The sequence below is a fragment of the Ipomoea nil genome, unplaced genomic scaffold (assembly GCF_001879475.1).
Source record: "Ipomoea nil cultivar Tokyo-kokei standard unplaced genomic scaffold, Asagao_1.1 scaffold1249, whole genome shotgun sequence".
Lineage (NCBI taxonomy): Eukaryota > Viridiplantae > Streptophyta > Magnoliopsida > Solanales > Convolvulaceae > Ipomoea > Ipomoea nil.
This window is the reverse complement of record NW_017617677.1, coordinates 116,680-130,159: the sequence shown is the minus strand read 5'-3', so window position 1 is coordinate 130,159 and position 13,480 is coordinate 116,680. Positions and strand designations below refer to the sequence as shown.

The 13,480-nt window shown below is 38.1% G+C and overlaps 1 protein-coding gene across 1 annotated transcript; it reads right to left on the bottom strand.

Moving 5' to 3' along the window:
- Positions 1-4,058: 4,058 nt before the first annotated feature.
- On the bottom strand, positions 4,059-8,581 carry LOC109184063. Its single transcript, XM_019334095.1, has 2 exons — positions 7,916-8,581; positions 4,059-5,480 (listed from the first exon to the last, which is right to left on the bottom strand). Exons 1-2 carry the CDS (start codon positions 8,579-8,581, stop codon positions 4,059-4,061), a joined length of 2,088 nt encoding a protein of 695 aa, XP_019189640.1.
- Positions 8,582-13,480: the final 4,899 nt, after the last annotated feature.

Below are 13,480 nucleotides of genomic sequence, written 5' to 3'. Positions count from 1 at the left end.
CCTTCAAGACTCATATCAGTCCAATGAACCAGAAGGTTGGACCCTTAGCACGATTCAAGACACCAAATCCTAACATGGATTCCTAACACATCGTTCTAGACGTACGAAACATCAAGAAGACTCACAAAAGCTCAATAATCCAACAACGGGAGGTCAAAACATCAAATACCTAAAGGAAAGAACCACGGGGAAACAATTCCCCGCCATCACCACAACGTTGCCCGTGGGTGGGGCCACGGGTAGGCCACTGCCCGTGGTCCTGCCCCCGGGTAAAACCCTTCACTGCCACGTTCCCCACGGGTGGGGCGGCGGGTAGGCCACTGCCCGCCGTTCCACCCGCGGGTACAACACTGTACACCAAAAATTCCCTTCGGCGAAATCCCTCTCCAAGGTCATGTTCAAGTCCAAAACACCCAAAACCTCACACACAACAAAGATACGACTTGAACCCAAGAATAGCTAAAAGAAAGGCATTAAAGAACCCTAAATACAAGCTCTAAACATGCATTATCACAAGATCATGCATCAAATCTCACAAATACATCAAGAATCATCAAATAGAAGCCAATAATCATTCATAGCAATAGAAAATAGATTTTGTAGAGCATGGGTTACCTCCTTCGCTTAACCATCCAAAAACAACGCCAAACTTATGCTCAACTCATAAAGACATACTACCAAAAGGGATTTGAACCCTAGCCTATCTTTGGATTAACCACACCCTTTACCAACTAAGCTAGACAATGCCTTATTAACTTTGTCATGACATTAATACACTAATAAGCAAGCTAATAACCAAGAATTAATAGCAAAATTATTAATTAAACTAATATAAGCTAGATAGGATTCAAACCCTAACTAATAAAGTAATACTAAGCACCCCTTAACCACTAAGCTAATTAAACACTTAGTAACTTAACCAACAACAAACTATCTAACACTTAACTAAACAACAAAGCCATAACAAAAGCTCACCTTCTTCTTCATCTTCAAGCGACCAAACCGCGGGTGGAACCACGGTAGGTTCCACCACCCGCCGGCACCACGTACTGCCACCAAGCTGGGGATCTTCATTCTAGCACCGTCGTCGTCGCCGGAAGAAGAGGTCGTCCACCACTGCCGTCGTGGCTGCTCCGCCGGAAGAGGAAGAGCCAACCACCACCACTGCTTGTTCTGCCCGCCAGAACAGGGAAGGTCACGGAGCTTAGGCCGGGAAAACTGTTTTCTTGCTGACTACAGTCGTTGGGAGACGGAGGAAGGGAGAGTTGACGTTGATCACCACCGACACCACCATTGACATTGAAGAAGCATCTTCTCGCCGCAGTTGCTGTTCTGCATTGCCGGAACAGATGAAAGAGTGATGTGGATTCCACCAGCTTGATATTGGATTTAAAGGCCTAGAACTCTACAGCTCAAGTCACGATCCGTTTTCCCAATTTCTGTGTACTGATTTTGAAGTGTAGGGGTTGTTATTGTGGATTGAGGTTGATGTGGGGTATGGGAAATAGTTGAGGACGTGTATGGATGAATAGGGAAGCCGCCACACCGGGTTGAAGGGTGATAAGGCCAATTGGGACGCCACAAGGAGGGTAATATCCTTGATAAGTCAGAAATTCTTCCTAGAATGCTAGAAAGGAAATGGAAGTGCAAAGCACATATCCAAATGAATTCAACTTCAATAATCTACCCAAAAATGAGTTCTTTAGCCCTTTAAAAAGGGCTATACACGTTCAAAGAAGGTGCATTTACTCCTTAGCTTGTAACATAAAAATACTTAAATTCAGAAATTACTACTATTGAATTTTGAAGTAAATGACACTTAATTCTTCCATGTGACTTGAGTTTGGCTCCTTTTGTCTTCTCCTAAGCTTAAGCCACGAAATTGGACCAGTCTTAAAGGATTTCCCCACTTATTTTATGCCCAACTTATTGTTTCAATTCAGCACAACCAGCTTGGCATATTTCTTCAACAATTTGGTCTTCAACTTCTAGTTGGGCCTTGATTCTTTGTTGGTATTTAAATGGCAGCTTCTAAGGCCTCCAAATGCAAGGTTAAGATATTGACCCACTTGGTATCTTCCATGTTAAGTCCATCAAGTATCTTGGTGCCATCTTCTTGCCAAAGTGTATGGATCAGTCCATTCATGGCCTTTTGCAAGTTTTTGGCTCTTGAACGAGTAATTGGACCTTCTCTTATTTGAAGTGGGTCTCCAAGCCTTTGGATGTCCACAACATTTCTCCCCTCTTCAAAAGGATTTGCCCACGAATCTTCATCACCAACATCAAAGGGAGACAAATCAGCTACGTTGAATGTTGTGCTCACATTATACTCACCGGGTAACTCTAGGACGTATGCATTGTCATTCACTCTTGAAAGCACTTGGAATGGTCCATCTCCCCTAGGCAGCAACTCAAATTTCCTTTGGGCAGGAAAACGTTCTTTTCTCAAATGCACCCAAACCCAATCTCCAGGTTTAAAGATCATTGGTTTACGCCCCTTATTGACAAACTTTGCAATTTGCTCATTTTTCCTTGCAATTTGGCGTGTCACTTTTTCATGGATTATCTTGACTGCCTCCGCCCTCTTTGCTCCATCTGTATTCAACACTTCCTTAATAGGCAAAGGAATTAAATCCAACGGGGTTAGTGGTTGAAATCCATAAACAATTTCAAAAGGAGATAACCCAGTGGTGCTATTAACATGGCGATTGTAAGCAAATTCAGCAAATGGCAAGCAATTTTCCCAAGTCTTTAAATTTTTCTTAACTAAAACCCTTAGTAAGGTTCCTAAAGTCCTATTTACTACTTCAGTTTGCCCATCAGTTTGAGGGTGACTAGTAGTAGAAAATAAGAGTTTAGTTCCTAGTTTTCCCCATAGGGTTTTCCAAAAATAGCTAAGAAACTTCACATCACGATCTGAAACAATTGACTTAGGCATGCCATGCAAACACACAATTTCTCTAAAGAAAATATCAGCCACATATTTAGCATCATCAGTTTTATGGCAAGGAACAAAGTGTGCCATTTTTGAAAAGCGGTCCACCACAACATATATAGAATAATGTCCCTTTTGTGTTCTAGGCAGCCCAAGGACAAAATAACATTGAGATATCAATCCAAGGATGTTCAGCCACAGGTAAGGGTTGATAAAGTCCATGAGGCATGCTTTTAGACTTAGCTTGCCTACACACTATGCATCTAGAACAAACCCTATGAACGTCTCGTTTCATTTTATGCCAATAAAAATGTTCACATAAGACATCATAAGTCTTATGGATCCCATAATGCCCCATAAGGCCTCCTCCATGGGCTTCCTTGACTAGCAATTCCCTTAAAGAGCACATAGGAATGCATAGTCTATCAGCCTTAAACAAAAACCCCTCAAGCACATAGAATTTGTCATGAGAACTATTTTTGCATGCATGAAAGATATTGGCAAAGTAAGGATCATTTGCATACAAGTCTTTAATATGCTCAAAACCCAAAAATCGTGTATGTAAAGAGGTAAGTAAAGAGTATCTACGGGAAAGTGCATCAGCAACCACATTATCCCTACCATGCTTATATTGGATCACATAAGGAAAAGATTCAATATATTCAACCCACTTAGCATGGCGCCTATTCAGTTTGCCTTGACCTCGCAAATATTTCGAAGACTCATGGTCAATATGAATGACAAACTCTTTAGGTCTCAAATAGTGCTCCCAATGTTCCAATGCTCTAACTAGAGCAAGGAACTCCTTATCATAAGTTGGATAATTTAGGCTTGCCCCATTTAGTTTTTCACTAAAATAGGCATTTGGTTTGCCACCTTGCATGAGGACAGCCCAAATACCAACTCCGGAAGCATCACAATCAATCTCAAAGGCTGCTTCAAAATTTGGAAGAGCAAGAATAGGAGAAGAACTCAATTTTTCTTTTAAAATTTTAAAAGCTTCATCTTGCCTCTCTCCCCAAATAAACCCGACATTCTTTTTTATCACCTCGGTTAGTGGAGCAGCAATAGTACTAAAGTCTTTCACAAAACGACGATAGAAACTAGCTAGGCCGTGAAAGCTTCATACCTCACTAACTGTCCTCGGTGTTAGCCATTCAAGGATAGCCTTAACTTTAGCTCCATCAACCTCAATTCCATTTGCACTCACAATATAGCCAAGAAAGTGAATTGAAGATGTACAAAATTCACACTTTTCAAGGTTGGCATATAGTTTATGCTTCCTTAAAATGGTGAATATTTTGTGCAAGTGTGTGACATGTTCATTCAAATCATGGCTGTAAATAAGAATATCATCAAAGTAAACCACCACAAACTCACCAATATACTCCCGTAGCACATGATTCATGAGCCTCATGAAAGTGCTAGGACCATTTGTGAGTCCAAATGGCATGACAAGCCATTCATATAGACCTTGTTTGGTCTTGAATGCTGTCTTCCATTCATCACCATCACGGATTCTAATTTGGTGATAACCAGATTTTAAGTCCACTTTAGAAAACACGCAAGTACCACAAAGTTCATCAAGCATATCATCTAAACGGGGGATGGGAAATCTATATTTCACCGTAATCTTGTTGATTGCTCGACTATCAACACACATCCTCCATGTTCCATCCTTCTTTGGCACTAGTAGCACGGGCACTGCACATGGACTAAGGCTTTCTTGAATTTGCCCCTTAGCTAAAAGTTCCTCCACTTGCCTTTGAATCTCCTTAGTCTCCTCAGGACTACATCTATAGGCTGGACGGTTTGGAATTGGTGCCCCGGGTACCAAATCAATATGGTGCTCGATTCCTCTCAAAGGGGGCAATCCCTTAGGAAGTTCCTTTGGAAAAACATCACCAAATTCCTGCAAAAGAGAAGATATTTCCTTGGGCATATGTTCAAGGCTAGTATTTTCAAGGTTAGCCTCTTTAAAAAGTATCAAGTAAATAGGTTTCCCCTCTCTCAAAACTTTTTCCACGGTTTTTCCAGTACAAAAGAAATTTTGTTTCTTCTTTTGCTCCTCTCTTTTTTGTGCACTCATTTCTTTTATCTCTTCTTGTTTTCCACTCAATTCTTTTTCACTCAATTTTTCTATTTCAGTCATTCTTTCTTTTCCATTCTTTTTTTCTTTTTCTCTCTCTTTCTTTTCATCCTCAAAAATCTGTTTTGGAGATAAAGGTACAAGTACAATTTTTCTACCATTATGAAAGAAAGAATATCTGTTGGTGTATCCTTCGTGAGTTGTCTTCTTGTCAAACTGCCAAGGACGCCCCAACAACACATGAGCAGCTTGCATAGGCACCACATCACACAAAATGCTATCTTCATATTTTCCAATAGACATGGGCACCATCACTTGCTTGTCCACTTTAATCTCCCCAGTTTTGTTTAACCATTGCAAAGAATATGGGGTAGGGTGTGATATAGTTTGCAAGCCAAGCTTATTTGTCAATTCAGTGCTAGCAACATTAGCACAACTTCGACCATCAATGATCACCTTGCAAACATTCCCATGAACATGACAACGTGTGATGCGATCCTGGTTGGCCCGATCTTCTCTTCACACTCTGACTAAAATAATATTTTAGAACAATTTATTAGGCTAGGTGAAATCTGATTAAAAGGTTTAATTTAGGCTGGGTATAAGGGTTTGTTTTTGTATTTTTGATAAGTCCTCGGCCACACCGGGTCATACGGTGATACGTAGGATTTGGGACGACGCCACAAGTCAGGTTTCACACTTGATAAGTCAAGTTCACCATGACTTGATCATGGTCGAACTCTCCTGAGTTCTAGAAAACACTCTGTTTCCTATCTCAAAAATTCTTAACTCTATTTTTCATTTGGCCTGCAATGACTTTAAATAGCCATTAACAAGCAAATTACAACCACATAAATGAGATAGTTATTAAAAATAGGATAAACTAATCCTAACTAACAAAATGAGATAAACATTAATAATAATATAATACTAACAAATTAAATCTAAAATAATTTAAGATAATTATCCTAATTAAATAATAAAACTAATTCTAAAATATTCCAATATTATAACAACCAATTGTTGGTTCCCGTGCCCACAACATTCCCTCTCCCTTTAGAGGGGTTCGTCCTCGAATCCACGTTCCAGGCACTATTGAAGCTTCATGAGTCTTCGCGAAGAGACAACCGTGTGCTTTGACACCAAATGATGCGAACCTGGTTGGCCCGATCTTCTCTTCACACTCTGACTAAAATAATATTTTAGAAAAATTTATTAGGCTAGGTGAAATCTGATTAAAAGGTTTAATTTAGGTTGGGAAAAGGGCTAATTTTTGGATTTTTATAAGTCCTCGACCACACCGGGTTATAAGGTGATACGTAGGATAAGAATGACGCCACAAGTGGGGTTTTACACTTGATAAGTCAAGTTTGCCATGACCAACTCACAGCCGAACTCATTCCGAGTTTCAGAAAACACTCAGTTTTCTAATTCAAAAATTCTCAACTCTATATTTTATTTGGCATGCAATGACCTTAAATAGCCATTAACAAACATATTACAACCACATAAATCATAAATGAGATAATTATTAAAAATATAATAAACTAATCTTAACCAACAAACTAGGATAAACTTAAATAACAATATAATTCTAACAAACTAAATCTAAAATAATTTAAAGATAATCATCCTAATTAATTAATTAATAAATATAACTAATTCTAAAATACTTTCAACAATTCACGTGGCCACAAATCCCCTCCCTCTTTAACTCGAGAGAGTTCAACCATGATCAAGTCATGGTGATCCTGACTTATCAAGTGTGAAACCTCACTTGTGGCGTCGCCTAAAATCCTACGTATCACCTTATAACCCGGTGTGGCCGAGGACTTATCAAAATACAAAAATTAGCCCTTTCCCCAACCTAAATCAAACTTTCAATTCAAATTCACCCAACCGAATAAACCATCCTACAATATGTTTTGTAATTGGAGTGTGAAGAGAAGATCGGGCCAACCAGGTTCGCATCATTTGGTATCAAAGCCCACGGTTGTCTCTTCACGAAGACTCATGGAACATTCAACGGTGCCAGTAACGTAGGTTCGAGGACGAATCCCTCTAAAGAGAGAGGGAATGTTGTAGGCACGAGAATCAACAATTGGAAGTTAGAATATTTTAGAATTAGTTTTATTAATTAATTAGGATAATTATCTTAAAATTGTTTTTGATTTAGTTTGTTAAGATTTTATTAATTATAATTTATGTTTATCTTAGTTTGTTGGTTAGGATTAGATTATCCTATTATTAATAATTATCTCATTCATGTGGTTGTAATCTGCTTGTTAATGACTATTTAAGGTCATTGCATGCATAATGAAATATAGAGTTGAGAATTTTTGATTTAGAAAACTGAGTGTTTTCTAGAACTCGAGAGAGTTCAACCATGATCAAGTCATGGTGATCCTGACTTATCAAGTGTGAAACCTCACTTGTGGCGTCGCCTCAAATCCTACGTATCACCTTATAACCTGGTGTGGCTGAGGACTTATCAAAATACAAAAATTAGCCCTTTCCCCAACCTAAATCAAACTTTCAATTCAAATTCACCCAACCGAATAAACCATCCTACAATATGTTTTGTAATTGGAGTGTGAAGAGAAGATCGGGCCAACCAGGTTGCCCTGCAATGACTTTAAATAGCCATTAACAAGCAAATTACAACCACATAAATGAGATAGTTATTAAAAATAGGATAAACTAATCCTAACTAACAAAATGAGATAAACATTAATAATAATATAATACTAACAAATTAAATCTAAAATAATTTAAGATAATTATCCTAATTAAATAATAAAACTAATTCTAAAATATTCTAATATTATAACAACCAATTGTTGGTTCCCGTGCCCACAACAACGTGTGTGGAAGATGTTCTCCCTTTGTGCCTCATCTTCTTTGGCTTGAGCATTCAACATTCTCCTCACCATCAAGAACTCCCCTTCTACAGCTTCTTGAATTTCAGCACTTTCCCCTTGTGAATCCTCATTGCTCATCTCTTGATCTTGGTCAGATTCAGTTTGAATATCACCAAAATCATTAATTATCATTGTTTTCTTATTAGGACAGTCTTTAGCAATGTGTCCTCTTCCTTGGCACCTAAAACAACGAACACCACTTGGTTTAGTTGAAGAAAATTCAACTTTACCTTTACATTTATCAACAGCTTCTTTCGGTTTGCTAGCTTCTCCTTTGGAGTCATTTTTCCATTCCTTTTGTCCCTTGCTAGCTTTCCAATTTGAAATGTTGGATTGGACCCTCTTTTTCCTCTTCATGAGCTTTTTCTCAATTTGGACAGCCTTTTGAACCATCTCTTCATAGTCCACAAAATCATGCATTTCCATCTCCTCACGGATGTCCCAATTTAGCCCCTTGATGAAACGGGCAATGGTGCTTTGTGGATCCTCCTCCAAACCCAGCTTTGTCATCAACTTCTCATTTTCATGGTCATATTTAGCTACAGACAGCCTCCCTTGCACCAAATCTTGGAGTTGTTGATAGAGCTCACGGTAGTACCAAGTTGGAATGAACTTCTTGCGCATGGCTATCTTCATTTCTCTCCATGATTCAATAGGACGGTCTCCACTTCTTCTCCTTGTCAACACTAACTTATCCCACCATAAAGTGGCATAATCAGTGAATTCCAAGGCTGCAATTTCACCTTCTTCTTCTCCGAATAATTGTGACAATCAAACACCCTCTCTACCTTACTCTCCCACTCTAGATAGGCATCCAGATCACTCTTCCCCTGGAAATTAGGCATACTCATTTTAATGTTGCCCAAATCATCATCTACATCCCTTCTTGCTGCCCTTCTTCTCCCTCTTTCTCTCTTATGCATTTCTATCTCACTATCCTCAATCTCCTCACTATCATAGCCCGTAGAAGACTCAACTCCCTCTCTCACATTCCCTTGGGCTCTCAAATTATTTCTCCTCCGTTCTCCCTCATTCCCTTGTGCCATTTGATCATTTCCTCCCTCATTTCTATTTTGTTCCCTCTCCAATTCTAACCTCTCCAAACGGTCAGCCAGGCCACTCATTAAATTACCAAGCCTAGTAAACTCCCCTTTCATAGCATCCACCATAAACTTGGTATTTGGACTCATGCTTGACTCATTATTAGATTGGCCAGACCCTGACATATTGAGCTGCAATAGAAACAAAAGTGCAACAACAAGATAAAAGATTAAGTTGGACCTCACTTCTCTCCCTCTAATGCGGCCCAACATAATGAAGATCCATCAAGAGTACCAATTGGGCAAATCACAAGGCCCAAGTCCAAACAATTAAGACAACTCTTCATTGGTGATATTCAAAGATGGTGGAAATCCAAGTCAAGCCCATTTGCAAAAGATGAAGAAGAATTCGAGGATTTTTATAATTGTTTAAGTGCTAATTTTGGAGATTAAATTAGGCCCAAATAAGCCTTATTATTTTTAGTCATCATTAGTTTTAATTGTTTGGCATTAAATAGAAAACACTAGTTTTTATTTAGAAAGGATTCCTTAAATCCCTTTCTAAATAGAACTATATTTACTTGCTTTCTAGATTAGGTTCAGGACTCTTATTCCCATTGTATTTAGGATTACAATGCTGCCCTATACCTATAAATAGGGCACATGCATATCAGTTTCAGACAGGCTTTAATTCAATAAAATTCTTAAGTTTTTCTTTACACTTGTGTAAGAAACCTTATGGATAATTGTGGACCAATTTGTGGCTAGTCGTGGACTCGACTAGCAAATTGATTCGTGGACTCGAATCAATCTTACTTTCTTCAACCTTAGATTTAGGTTCGTGGACACGTTCTTGAATCGAAGGAAACTAGATCCGACTCTAGTTGATTGAAGATTGCAACATCGAGAAAACACTAGTTGTATTTAGAAAGGATTCCTTAAATCCTTTTCTAAATAAAACTCTATTTACTTGTTTTCTAGATTAGGTTTAGGACTCTTTTTTTCCATTGTATTTAGAATTATAATGCTGCCCCTATACCTATAAATAGGGCACATCCATATCAGTTTCATGGAGGCTTTAATTCAATAAAATTCTTAAGTTTTTCTTTACACTTGTGTAAGAAACCTTATGGCTAATTGTGGACTCAATTAGTGGCTAGTCGTGGACTCGACTAGCAAATTGATTCGTGGACTCGAAACAATCTTCCTTTCTTCAACCTTAGATTTAGGTTCGTGGACTCGTTCTTGAATCGAAGGAAACTAGATCCGACTCTAGTTGATTGAAGATTGCATCATCGAGGTACTTGAAGCTACAATGGGATTCTTCCATGTCTTTGAGGATTCGAGACAAAGGGGTTTCTCGTGTGGTTTAAGGTATTTTGATCCATCTCTATCTTTACTTTTGAGAGCATTCTTGGGACAATATTCTATCTTTATGTGAACCTTTGACTAGGTTCATATCACCTTATCTTTATTGATATGAACCTAGTCCAAGGTTCAAATAAAGATGGAATATTGTCCCAAGATTACTCTCAATACAAAGATAGAGATGGATCAAAATACCTTAGACCTCACGAGAAACCCTTTGTCTCGAATCCTAAAAGACTTAGAAGAATCCCATGTAGCTTCAACTACCTCGATGTTGCAATTTTCAATCAACTAGAGTCGGATTTAGTTTCCTTCGATTCAAGAACGAGTCCACGAACCTAAATCTAAGGTTGAAGAAAGTAAGATTGATTCGAGTCCACGAATCAATTTGCTAGTCGAGTCCACGACTAACCACTAATTGAGTCCACAATTAGCAATATGGTTTCTTACACACGTGTAAAGAAAAACTTAAGAATTTTATTGAATTAAAGCCTTGAGTTATTCTTCATATTTTGCAAATGGGCTTGACTTGGACTTCCACCATCTTTGAACATCACCAATGAAGAGTTGCCTTAATTGTTTGGACTTGGGCCTTGTGATTGGCCCAATTAGTACTCTTAATGGATCTTCATATGTTGGGCCGCATCATCCTCCCCTTCTTGAAAATGATTCGACCTTGAATCTTGTAAGCATTGTCTTCGATCCATGATATCACTTGAAATTGGCCACTATAATATTTTCTTCTATCGAATGGACTTATTATTGGTCTTTGTTGTTTCTTCCACCAATGATGTTTTAAGGTCGTAGTTATGGGCCTTGTGATGATCCCATATTTACCCTTACTGGATTCCATGTGTACTGGTTCCTATTATGCTCCGAATTAGTCACTCGTTTGAGTAACCTGTCTATTTTTTGATCTAATCTCTTACGTGTGTTTGGAACCTCTTCAGCCATCTGTATATGGGAAACAAAATCTAAAAACAAGAAGATATGTGAGTATTCATGGTAGTGAAACCAAAAAGTTGGCTCGCTCCCTCACTATTCTCAACTCACAGGTAAGAGGTGGATTATATGACTCTGTGGGTACACTACACACTCTTACAAACACACACTCCACTCGTGTATCACTGCAAGCGGCAGATACTCTCACAAGACTTTTTCCAAAAAGGAAAATTCTAGTCCGGAACTCAAGTTGATATGGATTCAACGTCAAAGTTCAAGAAAACATACCTTGGAAAACTTCACAAGCCTTTGAGAGTAAGGTGTATCGTGAGGTAAGTAATGAAATTGAGAGCAAGAAGCAAAGAAAAAGGACAATACAAGCAAAGAAACTAAGCAAGATTTGAAAGAAAAAGGGAGACAAAGAAAGAAGTATGGCAGAAGGATAAGTAGGACCAATATCAGAAGATAGACACAAATAGAATGTAATAGGGGTTCACGTGTACCACAACCAATTAGGAATCTATCAAGAACTCCTTCCAACCTTATACTTTTTCCCTTCCTTGTTCCTCCAAAATTCTCCTACCAACCAGATTCCTTCCCCAACCTTATTCTTCTTCTTTATTGCTTCCTCTTTTTTCTTTGTTTTTTTTTCAACTTTTTGATTTTTTTTAAATATTTTTGATAAGTAACCTCCAAATAACTACTGTAAATATGAACAAAAATTTCGCACCAAGAGGATCCACACAACCCCTTCAAAACAGAACCAAGAATTTCAAGAATCACCCAGAAAAACAGAAACGCTGCCCTTAATTCGAAGATCAATATCTCAATGACAGTAAGGAATTAGCAAGTGTATGATATATCAATAGAACTCCCCAGAAGAGATCTAAAACATATCAAAATTTCAGATAAAACTAACAAGGGGATATCGAGATATAGGTCATTCTTTGAAACTGGTCACAGAACGCGGAAATCTGGACAGGGTGTGATTGCGACGTGATTGCGCGTAAATGGGCTTTGGATATAGGTATGGGTGAGATGGTGTGGTTTTCTTGACAGGATTTATGGTAATATTTTGCTTAGGAGGTGTGAGGTCTCATTGATATTGGACGGGAGAAATGGAAAACTATTTCGGGATTGTTCTCAAGAAACTAAAGAACATGTATCAAGATTCAAGAAGATAATCAAGAATGCAAAGGAAAATTTTTTTGGGGGGTTTTAATGAATAGGACACGAATAAAAGTAGTATATAAGATAAGAACGAGATAAACCTAGGAACCAAAGAAACCAAATTTCTAATGATAATGAGATAAACCTAGGATCTGAATACCAAATTGATATGAACCTAGTCCAAGATTCAAATAATATGGAATATTGTCCCAAGATTACTCTCAATGTAAAGATAGAGATGGATCAAAATACCTTAAACCTCACGAGAAACCCTTTGTCTCGAATCCTCAAAGACTTGGAAGAATCCCATTGTAGCTTCAAGTACCTCGATGATGCAATCTTCAATCAACTAGAGTCGGATCTAGTTTCCTTCGATTCAAGAACGAGTCCACGAACCTAAATCTAAGGTTTAAGAAAGTAAGATTGATTCGAGTCCACGAATCAATTTGCTAGTCGAGTCCACGACTAGCCACTAATTGAGTCCACAATTAGCCATAAGGTTTCTTACACAAGTGTAAAGAAAAAACTTAAGAATTTTATTGAATTGAAGCCTTCCTAAAACTGATATGGATGTGCCCTATTTATAGGTATAGGGCAGCATTGTAATCTGAAAATACAATGGGAAAAAGAGTCCTAAACCTAATCTAGAAAGCAAGTAAATATAGTCCTATTTAGAAAGGAATTTAAGGAATCCTTTTCTAAATACAAAAAGAGTCCTAAACCTAATATAGAAAGCAAGTAAATATAGTCCTATTTAGAAAGGGATTTTAAGGAATCCTAAATACAAACTAGTTTTTCTCTTTAATTCCATACAATTTAAAATAATGATGACCACAAATAATAAAGCTGATTTGGGCCTTGGATCTTGTGATTGGCCCAATTTGTACTCTTAATGGATCTTCATTATGTTGGGCCGCATCACGATTGGTCCCGTGGCGCTACCAAAGTGTGCTTGTGTGACAAGAATGTTGATCGAATGATGATGTGAATGATTTGAAAGTGAACGATGACCTTA